This window comes from Thamnophis elegans, chromosome 6, assembly GCF_009769535.1.
Source record: "Thamnophis elegans isolate rThaEle1 chromosome 6, rThaEle1.pri, whole genome shotgun sequence".
In the NCBI taxonomy this organism is placed as follows: Eukaryota; Metazoa; Chordata; class Lepidosauria; order Squamata; family Colubridae; genus Thamnophis; species Thamnophis elegans.
Genome location: NC_045546.1, coordinates 17083336 through 17100530, shown reverse-complemented (window position 1 = coordinate 17100530; position 17195 = coordinate 17083336). Strand labels below are relative to the sequence as shown.

Sequence of the window (17195 nt, the reverse complement as noted above, 5' to 3'; positions counted from 1 at the left end):
ATTTAGTAGCTGATTAGCCATATCCGTAAACAATTTCACAGCAAATAAAGGAAATAATGAAAATAAAAGGTAATGGAAAAATAAATGAGAATTTTAAGCATGTCTATTCTGCAGTTAAGCTTAAACTGGTTAAACAATCTAACCGCATTGCATTCCTCATTACATATAGTAGGCCATGTAAAAAACACATTCATTTCACACTGCTTTTTAATAGCTACAAAGTTGCAATCAAAGAGATAAAACAGATAAATTCTGGCCATTTTTTTTCTTGGCCAACATTTAACATGGTCTATATAGAAAGCCTTTTAAAAACGTTTACAAAAAAACCCATGCATTTGCTATTTTCTTCAAACAGAGATCTCTTAAGTGCCCCCCCCACCCAAGTTATAATCCTGCTTAACTGTATTTTGCCCTCTAGAACATTGTTGCTCCACCTTAACATCTTTAAGACATATGGACTTCAACTCCTAGAATTTCCTAGCCAGTTGCCTGGCCAGGGAATTCTGGGACTTGTAATCCAAACATTTTATAGTTGTTGAGATTAAGAAACAGTGATCTAGAATCCATATTGATTCCTCCTCCTTGCACAGAACAATCAGAAAAGACAGCCATGTTTCCTTGAAATGAAATGTTGGGGAAACTTCCATGTGTTTTTTCTCACTCAAAGTAGTAGTAAAATAAACATGCTATCCTCATAATTCATCAATGCCTTATTGCCGTGATGGTGAACCTATGGCACCTGTGACACAGGTGGCATGCAGAGCCCTCTCTGCAGGTATGCCAGACATCGCCCCAGCGCAGCTCCATCACGCATATGTGCGTACCTTCCGCCAGTCAGCTGATCTTTGGGTCTCTGCTGTGCATGCGTAGGAGGTGGGGCCTTCCCCAATTTCTGCAGGTCCCCCCAGCACGCCCTATTTCTAACTCCACTTCTGCTGCCTACACCAACTGGAAGCCAAAACAGGGTGTGGGGGTGCCACGTGAAACACCCAACTCGTGCCCCGTTTTGGGCCTGGAAATCCTCCTACACCAACCTGAAAGCCAAAACAGGGCATGAGGGGACACATGTGCGGGGGGCACTCACATTGCATTTTGGGGATTGGGGGAGGCGCACGTGCATTCAAGCACACATGCATGCGCTTTGGGCACTCGGCAACAAAACCATCACTGCCTTATTGCATTGCACTAGCAAAAGTTCACTGAGCTCTGTTTGACCAAGACTTTAGTAAGTAATCTGGAATTTCTTTTATTATCAGCAATGAACAATTTGGTTCCGGACAACGTATGTCAAATCCGTTAGCACTACATTTTCACAATCAAGCTTTAACCAGATTTCTAAATATAAATTTAGAAATATCATTCAGTTACTAAGTAGAAATGTACCGGTAATCCTTGATTTATGAATAGTCACTTATCAAATGTTCAAACTTATACTGGACCCCCCTCCAAAAAAAGCTACTTATGACCCTGTTTCAAAGTTATGGCAGCTGCAGCACTCCCAACAGTCATTCACCCCTAGGACTGATTGCAAGGATGCTGTCGTGCCCCCCACTACCTATCTCGCCCCCATCCAGCCAATGGATCAGAGGTGGGTTCCTACCAGTTCGCATCTATTCAGTAGAACCGGTTCGTCAAATCTACTGAACCGGTTAGAAGAGGTTCCCCAGTGGACCTGGAAAGCAGGCCACACCTACAGAAGAGGTTCCAAACATTTTTGAAACCCACCACTGGTCCTTGGATATGATTATTCTACACTATCATGCTCATATTTATAAAACTCAGTGCCCCTGTGAAAGGTAAGGATGACTACTGCATTTGTGGTGCAATCAGAACATTGCGTGTGTTGAAGTTGTTTGAGCGCAAACCAAAGATGCCTTTTAAAAAATAAGTTTACATCATATTCTTATGCATGCCAGTGTTGTGTGTGAGGTAATTTAAGGGGGTTCTGACAAGTGTCATTGGCATCTTCATATCCGGTCACATGGGCGGCAAGCCACTCCCATCCGGTCACATGGGCGGCAAGCCACTCCCACAAAGGAGGCCACACCCACAGAGTAGGTTCGAACAATTTTTGAAACCCACCACTGCAATGGATCCTCTAAGTCTTTGGGTCTGCTTCTTCCCAGCTAGGTCCCCAGAGGCCATTGGCCTGCTGTCAACCCAGACAACTCATCCATCCGGGGGAACCTCAGGCTGGCTGCAAAGGCTACCGGTACATGTGAAGATGTTGCAACTTGCAGTATTCCACCTGCGCCTCAGCCAGTTCCAGGGCCCAGAAGCAGCCCACTTACCTTTCTGTTTTTCTGCAGCTTTTGACAGAGGTGCCCCGCTGATGGGAGGCTTAGCTTTCCTACAAAGGCAGCTTCATGCCGTTCTGCAAGCAGGTGGTTTTCTCACGATCTTTTGGAATGTTTTTTTTAAGAGGCTCCTCCCCAAGGTATCCCATACTCCACTTCATGACCAGCACCAGAGGTGGGTTTCTACCAGTTTGTATCGCTTTGGATGACCCAGTAGTGGTAATTTGGCCTGGCTGGCCACGCCCCTGAACCAGTTCCCCGGTCTCTGCTGCCATTGCTGGCATGTTTTAAATTAGTTTTTATTAGCTTTGCACATGAGCAGAACAATTTACATTGAACTGCACACACATGTGCCGCGAACTGGTACCAAGGCCGGTAGGAACCCACCCCTGACCAGTGCAATTGCTTAATGACTGCATCAGTGAGACTGCGACAGGAATCATTAAGAAGGTGATCACTTGTGGAACTTGTTTAATGACTAGGCTCCATTACAGTCATAACTCAAGGATTACCTGTACAGCCACCCTAATCTTACACAACTTTGTCACAGAAGATGGAAAAAATTCACACCAATTATGTAATCACAAAAGTCAAAATCATTCTGTCTGTCCCTATTTCAAACCAGATATTATTAATTGAATCATACTCCAGTAACAGCCAAACTATTCCCCTGGGTCTGGACAGATGAAAGTTGATCCCTTTTGTCTTGCCTCTTCAGTTTTAGCTATAGCACTTAGACGTATATATTGCTTCACAGTGCTTCACAGTCCTTTCTAAGCAGTTTACAGAGTCAGTATATTCCCCCCAACAATCTGGGTCCCTATTTTACCAATCTTGGAAGGATGGAAGTCTGAGTCAACCTTGAACTGGAGAGAATCGAACTGCTAGCAGTTGGCAGAATTAGCCTGCAATACTGTTTAACCACTGCATCACCATAGCTGGAAAGACTTCTCCCAATGCAAGGTACTGTGATAAGCACTAACAGGGAACTACCCTAAGCAGATAAGCCATGTACACAAACAGAAATGTTCTCAAGGTAGAGGAATTAAAAGATGGCAGAAGCATTGATGGGGAAAAAAAGTTGGCTCAGCTAACCATGTTGCTTGTATCTTTCAATTTATATTGTTTTGATTTGTTTCCTAGTACAATTTGATAGCTTATTAGTAACCTTGATTATTGTATCACTATTGTATCTTTTTATTCTTGATGAATGTGTTTTATTCTCCTTATGTACACTGAGAGCATATGCACCAAAGACAAATTCCTTGTGTGTCCAATCACACTTGGCCAATAAAGAGTAAAGAATTCTATTCTAACTGTATCTGGAATGGGACAACTCACTGCAGCCAACTTGCCATGGTCAAGTCACCATGGCCAATTCGCTATGGTCAACTCACCATGGCCAACTTGCCATGGGGCAACTCACCATGGCCAACTCGCCACAGGAGAACTTGCTATGGGACAATTCAACAATTCAATTTAATTATTTAAAATAATCTTTCAAAATATTTTTATTTTTGTCATTCACGTTTCATTTTGTCCCTCCTTAGGCATCCTTTCTTTAATGATTCTTTTCCACTATTTCTTCAATATTAGTATAATTCTTGTCCTGCAGCAAGCTCTCTGTGGTGAGTTGACTGTGGTGAGTTGCCTGCAGTGAATTGTCCTGGACCCACTGTTATCTGGTGCCCCTTGTAAAGATAGATAAACTTCAGAGAACCTTCTCTAAACCTATTGTTGTCTGTGGTATGAGCCAAGGTGGCGCAGTGGTTAAATGCAGCACTGCAGGCTACTGCTAGATCAGCAGGTCAGCGGTTCAAATCTCACCGGCTCAGGGTTGACTCAGCCTTCCATCCTTCCGAGGTGGGTAAAATGAGGACCCAGATTGTTGGGGGCAATATGCTGACTCTCTGTAAACCGCTTAGAGAGGCCTGAAAGGCCTATGAAGCGGTATATAAGTCTACTGCTATTGCTATTGGTATCTCTGCTCTTAACCTGCCTGCAATATTTGGTTGGGAAAAGGCTATTTTTATTAGCGAAATGACTACAGAATTTATTTAGAAATGGAATGGTAATAGCAGGGCAAGATGCAGCCTTGTTTAATTCTCTTAAACTGAGGAGTTTAAGATCCGCCACGCTCCCACCGCCCCATACCATCCTGCTTGCAATGGCCGGGCGGAACGTGTAACATGTTTGATAAATAAATAAATAAATAAATAAATAAAAAATAAATAAATAAATAAATAAATAAATAAATATCAAACTCCCAAGTAGAAGCTTTGCTTGATTTAGCTGTTGATTCCACTACGCCATTATATCATCTCTAGTCAGCTGTTTATATAAAAAGAATTGCATTGTAAAACTATGTGGACTGATACTTCCATGGGGTTCTGTTTTGGGGGTAATTGATTAACCAAATCTCTCTTGGCATTATCACGAGGCATTACCTGGTCAAACCATGAATTTAAACCCAGGGTCCTTAATTCTTAATTGACTCCTCCAATTGACTACCAATCGTTGGAAATGTTATACCAAATGATTTGCTCCGCAGTGGTTATCTATAATAAATGAACTAATGCACCTAATTTACTCTGAACTAAATCTCCCTCTCGTAAAAACATGGATTTTATGTGTCTATCAAAAACATAGGGCTCTAGCTTTCATTTTCATTTCAAGCTGTGCCTCCTTTAATTCTAAGAAAAAATGATAGGTGATCACTATCAAAATAGCATTTGACCTTAATCTACAGTGTATATAGGAACTGCAATGACATAAAGAAAAGAACAACCTACTTTAAATGCTAATGTCTTCCCAATATGCATATTCTCCCAGATAACCCTTTTATGCCTCTCCTTAGGAACAATAGCTCCAAACTATTATATGCCTTAGTGTTCAGGGCCTCCTTAATTAATTTTTGAGTCTTTAAAATCTCAATTCATCTGATTGTTTAGATTAGGGAGGCACTTATGTAATATTGTGGAGAAAACCTCATCATTTTGATGTGTTAAAACTACCTTCAACAATTTCATTGCACCTGATTTTCATAGGCTTCGGGCAAGAGTCTTACAGCCCAAGTGAGGATTTTATGAAACTTCTACAATTTCCAGTTCCTATTTCATAAAGTATGAGGTGCTAAGTAAAACATCAGAGCAGGGTAGCAAAAAGAACCGGTCATCTTTTTCTATCTTAGCATAAATTAAAGAAGCACCATATAATTCATATTACGCTGATCTATAGACCTATATTCCACTGTGATTCTTCTAACACTTTTGTCACAGTTCATCTCAGAATGGGTAGAACAGTCTCAAAATTACTGGTAAGGAGGGTTCAGCAGACATTTTTGTCATTTGAAATTAGGGTAGAGCCGGGATGTCAACCTCGCGGCTGGATGCGTCATGCACTATCCACGCCCACCTCCATTTTAACAAAGGGGGAAAAAGTCACAATACCTCACATGACCAACACGAGTTTGACACCCTGAGGTAGAGAGAATAGGAATAGGTAGAAATTCATAGAGGAAATACTTTTCAATTACGTATTTTAGATTGCACCAATGAGGAAAACAATCTAAAGCTTCTAATAATTTTATCCTCACATTTACCCAAACATTTGCTGAATTGCAAACGCAATTTAAAATTGGCAGTAGTGAATAAACAATCTTAGCTGCATGTAATATGGGCTGTGTCTCTGTCTCTCTATTCTCTCTCACACACACCCACCCAATTAGAGCCTTTCTCTCTCTCACACACACACACACAATTAGAGCCACCAGGATCATATACAGCAATGAGGATTTCTTTCTTCTTAAATAATTGGGAATAGAATGAACAAACCTGACTACTAAAACAGCAGCCAATCTGGAGGAACAACAGTACAAGCTACACAGTACCTAAACCAATAACTATTTTGTATTTATTTAGTAAAAAGCAAAATTGTATCGAAGTAATTCCAAACATGCTTAGAGAGGTCCAAGGATGCAGAATGCCCACTGAGTACAAGGGTATTTACACCCTCAAGATTAGCTATCATAGATACTCTACTGTGAAGATGAAATCTTAGCAGAATCTCCTTCTCATAAATTGTCAATGACTCACTATAAAATTACTGCAACTATCAACCCGGACTATTTCTGGCTAAAGAGCTGTTCTTGTGAGAGTGAAACAATTCATAAGGGGGTACTGGATGATAAGTACAGCGGGTTAGTTCAATGCAAAAACAATATATATTTCTAACTCTTTGCTATCCTATAGTTTTTTTTGGGAAAAAAAACATCCTTCCTTATTCCAAGCCAAACTCTTTTTTTAATCATGAGAAATTGTCTTTGTAATAATAAAACAATTCATAGCAGCAAAAATCCTGAGCCTACGCCATCAGCTATCAATTATTACCTCCTGAGTGTTCGCATTTGCTTGACACTTTCCCATTTATAACAATGTTTTTGATGGCTTCAATGCTGGAAATCTAGCTTTACTGAATTTAGGAACTTCTCATACATCTTTAGAATTTAAATCATTGCTTCTGGTTACCAAAATTCCAAGAGAGTCACAATTCTCTCTACTTCTTCTAAAGAATTTGTCTTCATTTTATCAGCATTATTGATGATGATGAATGTCTATGAAGCTAAAGAGGGAAACTACAGAGAAATAGAGAAAATGGATGGCTGTGTCCTAAAGCAATGAAGAAAATTGTCCAAACCTGATCCAATCGTTAACACTACTTAATGTTCTACAGCAAAACCTTCAGTAAATATATGGACAATTTATTCTTGAATTCAGAAAATGATGCATGTCCTACATCATAACTGATACCTGAGTTGCATTTACAGAACACAAGTAATTTCGTTACTGCTTTAACCCATTTTTATGGGTTTTCTGAATACTGTTTTTGCATTGACATAATATATTGAATAATGAATGTGCAAAGAGACAAATCTGCATAACCGAAAAAGTCCTGATCAAATGTAAATCTAACCAAACTCAACATACTTTTTGCCAAAGAAGCTGCTAGATCTTCAACTGAGCTGGGAAAACATACATTATGTTGTCATTGTTTGTACTAAGTTGTTGCAGGCGAGAGTAACAGTCACAATATGTGATGATTTTCAGTCTTCTCCCATTAAAAAATGGACTGTAGGAGCTGCGAAGATGGAGGGGGGGGGTGATGAAAGACTTACTTGTTAGAGGTTTGGCAGAAGGGGCAAACAACACAATCAGTTGTCGTCCTCTTTTTTTTGTTTGCCTTCCACTGCTGGTCCCTTGTTGCATCATTTGTTTCAGGCAGCCTATTAGACATGTCTATGGAGATTCTGTCATTCAGGTCATGGTTGTCCCAAAGGTGCTTTTTCAAGAGACAACTGGACTTCCTTATTTTTTTCTTTTGAAGATGTTTCACTTCTCATCCAAGAAGCATTTTCATCTTCCAAAAATAACCAAAAAGTCCAGTTACCTCTTGAAATAGTCCCTTTGGGACAGCACCTTAGACAGTTTCAAGGGGACAGTGTTGGCCCAAAGGTGCTTTTTCAGGAGGCAACAGGACTTCCTTGTTTTTTCTTTTGAAGATGTTTCGCATCTCATCCAAGAAGCTTCTTCAGCTCTGACAGGATAGTGGGGAATGGATGAGCTGAAGAAGCTTCTTGGATGAGAAGTGAAACATCTTCAAAAGAAAAAAAAACAAGAAAGTCCAGTTGCGTCCTGAAAAAGCACCTTTCGGACAACCATCACTTGGATGACTGAGAATCTCTACAGGACAGTGTTGAGTTGCTCACTAAGGTCATAGATGGCAATGTCTGCTTTTATGAGATCTGTCTTCCTTTGATATTAGGTGATCTTGATGTCTCCTAAGAAGCCATGTTCCTGTCTTATCAGCCTTACTCACTTGCATTCTTCTTGCTAGTTGGTAGTTCTCATATCCCAAATGTGTTGTCCCACAGGGGCCTTTCCACTAGGGGGAAGTTTTGGACAGCTTTGTGCACATGCCTGGTCTCTGGAAAACAAGGGCATTGAAACTGCCATCATGCACACTGCCCAGATCCTAGAGCTATTTTTGGGTTTCTATGATGGTATGCCAGGGGCCCATAGTGGTATGTTTCACTCTGAATGGACCAAATGTTACAGATGATATGGATAGCCCAATCCAAGAGTAAATGAGCTTCCTTAAATCCCATTGCCCTATGAATCAAAATAAACTTGGTATCAGAGCAGAGATGTCAAAACTGAAAACTGACATTCTGGGAATCAGTGAACTAAAATGATGGAAATTAATCATAACAGAACAGGGGAACACCAAACCTTCTAGAATGGCTGAGAAATCTTAGAAAAAAAATAGAAAATCCATTGTTATTAGAAAAAATGTACCAAAGTCAGTCCAATTGCAACCTTCCAAATGACAGAAACATCACAATTCAAATCAAAAGCAAGCTAATCAATCAGCTTGTCAACTCCTTCTTGACATAACATGCACATGGACAAGCACACACGCATACACACACAAAGATAACGTAATAGTTTTAGGAAATTGCCATTATAAAATTGGAGGGGAAACAAACAAATCTAGTCTTTGTTTCTGCCCACTCCCTCCCAAATCAATGTTTTAGCAAATACCTTTTTCGAACAACCTAAAAATTGGATATCACTAGCTGGACAAATAGAGCTGCTGAAAAAATTAGGACTGCAATTCATGATTTCATTACCACAAAAACAAAAATATTTTAACATTACAAAAGGAAAATTAAAAAAATGCTTGTCTTTGTGCTGAAATAATTGAAGAAAGGGAAAAGGATATTATAATAAGGACCAGCATAAAGCTTCTGTTTTGAAAATTCAGTTTCAGATAGGCAAAAGAGGTAACCAAGAACTCAGGTGCCTTAGGGTGTCCCCATCTTAAATGGATATTAGCACTTCATAAGAAACATTGACAAATCTTTGCCAGCCTTCTCTGACTGTCACCTGCAATTATGTTCCAGTACATCATTGCTGTCAAACCTGTGGCCTGCGGGCTGGAAGCGTCACGCGCTGCCCACGCCCAGTTTATCGCTTGGAGAAAAAAGTCAGGACACATCACACGATGCCGTTGTGACACCACGAATTTAATACCCCTGGGGCTACATCATCCAGCATCTCACTCAAGAAACCCATAATTTTCATCTAAAATATCATTCATGGTGAAGTATGGTTGAAACTGGTATTGCCTAATTTGGACAACGTTCTCTTGAACAAGGCTACAATCCATACCTTCAAAGATGCAAAAAGGAATTTGGTACACCTATCTTGTATGGACCATGAGAGATAAACAAGTTCAGTAATGATCAGTGAGCTTTGCAGTTTGAGTCAAAACAGCTTGGGACTAAAACAAAGCTACTTCTGAGGGTTGGGGGTGGGGAGAACAGCAGCTCATATTTTCAAGCCAACCCAAATTGGAAGATAGCCCATTACCACCCAGTAAATTCTGTTTCCCTCTTCCCCCTTCTCTCCTCTCTCTCTCTCTCTCCCTCCCCTCCTCCCTCCTCCCCCCCTCTCTCTCACACACACTTAGAGCAACCTGGACCAATGCATACTTCTTTCTTCTTAAATAATTGGGATTAGAATGACCGAACCTGACTACTAAAACAGCAGCCAATCTGGAGACGCAACTTTAGCAATAGCAATAGCAGTTAGACTTATATACCGCTTCATAGGGCTTTCAGCCCGCTCTGAGCAGTTTACAGAGTCAGCATATTGCCCCCAACAACAATCTGGGTCCTCATTTTACCCACCTCGGAAGGATGGAAGGCTGAGTCAGTCAACCCTGAGCCGGTGAGATTTGAACAGCTGAACTGCAGTACTGCAGTCTGCTGAAGTAGCCTGCAGTGCTGCATTTAACCACTGGGCCACCTCAGCTCTTCAACTTTCCCAGTACAAGTTGCACAGTATACAGACAAATAACTACTTTGTATTTAGTAGAAAGCAAAATTGTACAGAAGTCATTCCAAAAGTGCTTAGAGCAGTCCAAGGATGCAGAATGCCCAGGAAATACAAGGGTATTTACACCATCGAGACTAACCCTAACCCTTCCGATTTCCTGAACTCATTCACAACTTTCTTTCATCCCCCCAAATGTCAACATATCACTAATGATTCTATGCAAGGAGGAGGAGAAAAAAACAGAGCAGGGCATCTCTCCCTCTAGCCTTGAATGTCCACAGTTGTAATTTTGCAGAAACAGCTTTTCCCTTCTCCCCTGTCTCTACTCTGCCAAGCCCAATGTTATACAGCACAATAGCAATCAGATAGGCTTGAGAAATATGGTTTCTTCAAAGGCTATTAATTTTGCAGAAGCCATTGAGAAAATGGGCTAGTCCAGGATCCAGTTGCAATCTGATTTGTTTTCTAGGAACAGAGCCAAGTCTTGGAGAAGGAAGAAAACCCAGGACTGAAGAATGCTTCAATTGCTACTACAGCCTCAAAGAAGGGTTTCTAGATTCACCAAAGAATTTGCAATCTCTGGCTGGGCCTTTGGTTGGGCTGGATGCCTCTCTTCACGAAGCTTCTATTTTTAAATATTTCTTTTTTTTTTTACTTTTTAATTTCTATCTGAATTTATCGGGTACTTTCCATAAACAATAAGCAATGCAGTGGGATGATATCACTTATATGCTTTAAACAGTTGTCCTTGAGTCCTGCAAGGATGAAAATTGCATTGCATGAACAATTTTATTTTGCCATGTTTTTCTTGCTTTGCATACATTAAACTGAGGGACTGGGGATTTTTTGAGACTGAACTATAAGAGAAATACATTTTTTTGGTAATCTGAAATTGTCCACAGCTTTTTCGGTTGCCATTATTCAGAATGCTTTGTAGATTATTTCCTTTGAACACAAATCAAAGGGGGGGGGGAGAGATTGTTTTTATTTGCAAATCAAATCAGCTTGCATATAAAAACAAATAGGTTCGGCATCATCTTAAACATGTTCTGTTCTAAATAAGCCTCCTTTTCTTTCCAGTGGGACTTATTCTCAACCTCAACTTCATGTACTCATTCTTATGAGAATAAATTACACTGAAGAGATTGTGACTTACTTCAGAATAAACTGAACAAGGAATTGCATTGCAATATATTTAATATTCTCATTTGGAAAAGTTTTTTTTCTTTTGTTTGAGTGAATTTATATGCTACACTGATAGTCCTTGACTTACAAACATTTATTTAGTGACTGTTCAAAGTTATTAGCACTAAAAAAGTGACATGTCTTGTATTGTAGATCTATTGTAGATCTGTCTGTCTGTCTGCCTGCCTGCCTGCCTGCCTGCCTGCCTGCCTGCCTGCCTACCTACCTACCTACCTACCTACCTACCTACCTACCTACCTATCTACCAGTGACGTGTGGTGAGGTTTATGGCTGGTGAGGCATTCTTCTCCCCCGACATCCCACTGTCTCAGATAGGCTCTATAACTCTGGAAGCAGCTAGCCCAGCCTGACCTCAGCAGCTCTTGCCTTTTTCCTTTTACATTTTTACATTTTCATGATGGCAAGCAAGAGCAGAGTTGAAATCCTTTAGCCGCCCTGAGTCTCTTGAGAGTGGGTGGCATACAAACCAAATAAATAAATAAATAAATAAATAAATAAATAAATAAATAAATAAATAAATAAATAAATAAATAAATAAAATAATCTCTCTCTCAAATTGAGAGAGTTTGTTTGAGTGAAGAAACAAACACACACGCGTGCGCACACACACACACACACACACACACAAATTAGTTACAATTACTTACAAATTACATTAATTTTGAATTCCTCCCCCTACCTCTGACCCACATACCTTTTCCACCTGTTTCACAGAGGATTTCAAATCTGCTCTTGCCTGCCATCATGAAAATGTAAAAATGTAAAAGGAAAAAGGCAAGAGCTGCTGAGGTCAGGCTGGGCTTGCTGCTTCCAGAGTCCCCAATGGATGACTCTGCTTAACTGTTTAAAAAAGCCTCTAAAAAAATGCCCTCTACAGGAGGAGGCAAGAGAACCACGTGCCTTATCTATATAAGGAATTTTTCGTCTTTTAACACTTGCTTAACTCTGCTCAAGTGATCATAAAGTCAGACAGACTAAATGAGGCATGTGGTTCTCCGGCCTCCTCCTGTAGAGGGCACTTTTTAGAGGCTTTTTTAAACAGTTAAGCACTAAGCAGAGTCTGACTCTGGCAGCAACTACCTCAGCCTTTTTCCTTTTACATTTTCTTTTCTTTTCATGATGACAGTGGTGAGGCTCTGCCTCCCCTGCCTCTCCTGACTGCCTCTCCTGACGTCACTGCTACCTACCCACTCACACACCTACCCATCTGTCTCTCTGTCTATCCATCCATCCATCCATCCATCCATCCATCCATCCATCCATCCATCCATCCATCAACCCATCTTACCCCAAAGTAACTCTGGGTGGTTGACAATATTAAAAAGATAAATTTTTACAAAACCTATACACAATAGCAACCAAGTACAGTGATACCTTTAGTACTCAGCTGCTTTGAAACTTATCAAATTTGGTGCCCAATGCATTTCAATGTGAAACTTTTGTCCCGGTACTCATCATTTGTCTGGTACTCAACACACAAGCTAGAACTTGTTGGTGTGAGCTAACTTGTAATGCACTACATTATTCCTTATGGGAAAAATTTGAGGACAGGAAGGCCTGAAGGAATGTTGTCCATGGCGGCGCAATGGTTCGGACATGACTTCGCAACTAACAACAACTAACAACAACCAAGGTTGTTATTGTTATAACAATAAAAGAAATAAAATAAAAAGATAAATGCTACCTTCTGACAAGCAAAGTCAATGGGGAAGCCAGATTCACTGAACAAATGTGTTACTAACTTAAGAAGTACTGTGATTCTCTTAGCAACTGTGCCAAGAAAGTTTATAAAATGGGGCAAAACTAGCTTAACAACTGTTGTCTTAGCAAAAGAAATTTTGGGGCTCAATTGTGGTTGTAAGTCAAGGATTATCCGTACTTCAGTACAGCAATATTAAGAGCTTCAAATACTTTAAAGGCCATAATTTCACAAGCTGTTCCGCAGAATTTTGCAGTTTTGTTTTAAAAAGTCATTGTGCGTAAACATCAGGTCTTGGGCCTTTGTTTTATAAAAAGACTTGGAAGCAGTGTTCAGAGAGTATGGTTTTTATATGGCCTTGGACGATATACACACTAAATGTCACTTATTTAATGGATTTTGCTGTGAGCAACTGTTACCTCCTGGACGATCAAAAATATGAAATGGAAAAAAGAAAACAGAACATACCATGTCGACAGAAAAACACAAAAAGAACTAGATCAGGGACATCAGGGAAGGTGGAATACTATAACAACACATTTTATATTGTTATATTATTCCACCCACCTTAATGAAGAACCCTTTGGTGTGGCTACTCCGTAGCCTTTCGAATCCAGATTTCCGCCCACTTTCATGGTGTCACATGGCTTTCGCTGCTCAATGTATTCATTCATGGTGGATTCCAGGAGGAAGGCAAACTTGCCCTTGGACTTGCGGACACGGGCCACGCCCTCAGCTGTGGTCCTAGCGAAGACGGAAGGGTCTGTTGTGCTCATGTAGGCCCACATCTTTTCATATACTGCTATTTTAGATCTCTGAAGGAAATTAAAAGGAGATTAGATGCAACAAAGGAACAAGAACCTTGCAAAACCTGGTTGAGATCTCAAATACAGTCAAGGGTCATTTGGTTGCTCCACAATAGGAAATAGGTCTCTTTTGATAGAATGAGATGCTTTCATTGAAAGGGGACTGCAGTTTTGACAGGCACACAGCTAACATATTTTAACTATTTTATGCCCAGTTCTTGATGTCCTTCAAAGATAGAATCCAGAACAAAAAACAAAAATTATATATGTAAATGCATACAACAGTAACTAGGTGTCTGAATTAATGGCAGTAAATCTATTGAGTACTACCGTGTTTCCCCAAAAATAAGACAGGGTCTTATTTTCTTTTGACCCCCAAAAATAAGCACTTGGCATTGTTTTTGGGGAGTCTTATTATTTTTGAGGTGCAAGAGGCCCCTTAACCTTGGCCCACAGCCCACGGATCAGCTGATTCAGAGAGGGGCAGAAGTTTTGTCTCTGTTTCTGGCACAGCGCCTGGGAGTTGACAGTTATAATCTTCTCTGCCTGAGGTTCTCAAAACATCTTCACACCTTGGGATTAGCTTGATGTTGAACTGGACATTGGGAGAGGCTTGTAGCAGTTTAACCAAACACTTTTGAGTGGGAAACTTCAGCTCCTGCTTATATTTCCTTTGCTATCACTGTCTTTCAATAAAAGTTCATTGTGAAATGATAATCGTTTCAAGAGTTCTACTTTCTTGAGAAGACTGAAGAGGCAGGACCTTACACCCTACTACCCCAGTAAGTACAATTTCATTGTAACTCCCTTTTTCCAATTAAATTAAATCTTCAAAAGACATTTGTCTGGATCTTATATATAAGGTCTTTCAAAGCATATGGCCTTGTATGCAAACATTAGATGCAAGTCCGGGCATGCAAAGGGATTTCCCTCATTAGTGTCAATATGTATGCAATGGGAAACATCTCACTTTCCTTATTCTTACCTGAACATTTTATTTTTAATGGTTCTAATTTAAATATGAGTGATTCTGGATCCAACATATTGCTTAGCACATCTCGAACAGTTTGAGTGAACCATATCCAGTTCGTATTTTGGACAGAGGCCAAGAGTACAAGTGACAACAGATACCACTGTTTATCAGGTTTTATGTTTCCTTGATAACAGTGAGATTTACACCATAGCATTATACATTTCTATTCAGAAATATGTCACTTGCATTTAAAGACTGCAGCAATTTATGAGTTTCTTGTTTGTCTGTGTCCAACATTTCTAGAGACCCCATTTAATGTCAACAAATGAATATACTGTAGCTAAAGGAAAATATGTTAGATCATATTTGAAAGGACATTAATGCATGCTTATATCAGTGGGACCTAGAGATACTTTACATTTCTTGTTTCCAAGCTGCTGGAAGGTATTTTTTATATCTTAAAAAGGTAAAGGTAAAGGTTCCCCTCGCACATATGTGCTAGTCATTCCCAACACTAGAGGGCAGTGCTCATCTCTATTTCAAAGTCAAAGAGCCAGCGCTGTCCGAAGAGGTCTCCATGGTCATGTGGCCGGCATGACTAAATGCAAAAGGCGCATGGAATGCTGTTACCTTCCCACCAAAGGTGGTTCCAATTTTCTACTTGCATTTTTACATGCTTTCAAACTGCTAGGTTGGCAGAAGCTATATATATAGTGTCACAACTCCTGGTATGCCCAAATATGGGAGGAAGCAGACTGCTTCCATTCTCTGTCTATCGGCTCGTCACAAGAGACCATCACGACAGAAACCCAATATTTTTACTGTTGCCTTTGTTACATTTGTGTTGTATTTGTGGTGATAAATAAATAAAGGGAGACTAGTATAGATCTATTTCAAGCTATTTAGCTCTCATCAGCTAGCCATACCCTGGGTTTGAAGCCCAGTAAGGGTATGGCTAGCTGATGAGAACTAAATAGCTTGAAATAGATCTATACTAGTCTCCCTTTATTTATTTATCACCACAAATACAACATATATCTATATCTATATCTATATCTATATCTATATCTATATCTATATCTATATCTATATCTATATCTATATCTCTATATCTATATCTATATCTATATCTATATCTATATCTATATCTATATCTATATCTATATCTATATCTATATCTGTCTGTCTGTCTGTCTGTATGTATGTATACGTATGTATGTATGTATGTATACGTACGTACATACATACATATATATCTTATAACATAGCAAACAAAATGAGAACCATACAAATGAAACCTTTACAAAATTAATGTGATTACTCAAACTGCTGGAAACATATCCTATGTATTTTCAGTGCAGTTACTTTCTCTCTCATCCAGTATCTGCACGTAGCAAAACTGCATAGCTTTTCATCAAAGTCTGCAACAGAATAAAACAAAAACCAACCTGAAATACACCTTATAACCACAAAAAGCCTGTCGAAGCTCCTTGTGTTTCAGTACTCTGCTTTGCCCATTAAACAGGAAAGAATTCTATTTGAATCACCTCTCTCTGAATCCTCAGATGGTTAAAGTGTTTACCCCAAATGTCAACCAATAGAGCAGTTCTTGTTTTTTATTTTTAAAGTAACAAACAAACAGCACTGGAATAACTTCGATATTGCATTTGCCACAGAAGCAAAACAGATTAGGTATAATGGAACATAGTACCAGCAGCACACTGGATGGAAAAATTGAATTTCAGGAAGCATACCAACTTACTCTGAAGAATTCTTTTGTTGAACCAGAGTCCAGAGTCCCATATGCAATTTCTGTTTGTTTTGCGAGGTCTTCTGCACTTTCTATGGGAGAGACCATTCGCTCAACAGTCAAGAAAGCAGCAAGGTTAGCAGTATACGATGAAATTATGATTAGCGTGAAGAACCACCAGACGCCTCCAACTATGCGACCTGAGAGGGACCTAAATAGCAATAAGATATGTTTATTTTCCTAGAAGGTGCAGCAAAATAAATGATTACAGGAAATGTATCCATCAAACAACAATCATGGTGAGTGTCACATAATAAGATTGTTGTTCTGTTTAATAAAATTTCTCTTTATTATCTGATTCACACTCCAGCATGCAGCAACGACAGCTGGGGAATGAAGAAAAATCTAATATACTTTGAATAAACATTTAATTTATCTCTTACAAGGAGGAGCTGCTTGCTACAGTAGCTAATGGAATGATTTCCAAGCTAGGTATTGAGAAGTCACTTTGGGTATTTATCGATTAGAACATTAATAATAGCATAATACTATACTATTACCATTAC

At 39.6% G+C, this 17195-nt stretch overlaps 1 protein-coding gene across 1 annotated transcript in view; it reads right to left on the bottom strand.

Annotated features, from left to right (window-relative positions):
- GRIA4 (glutamate ionotropic receptor AMPA type subunit 4) overlaps positions 1-17195 on the bottom strand; it is a 286052-nt gene that overhangs the window by 20838 nt on the left and 248019 nt on the right. The window contains 2 exon segments of the mRNA XM_032219807.1: positions 13668-13915; positions 16642-16840. Coding sequence (XP_032075698.1) covers positions 13668-13915; positions 16642-16840 — 447 coding nt within the window.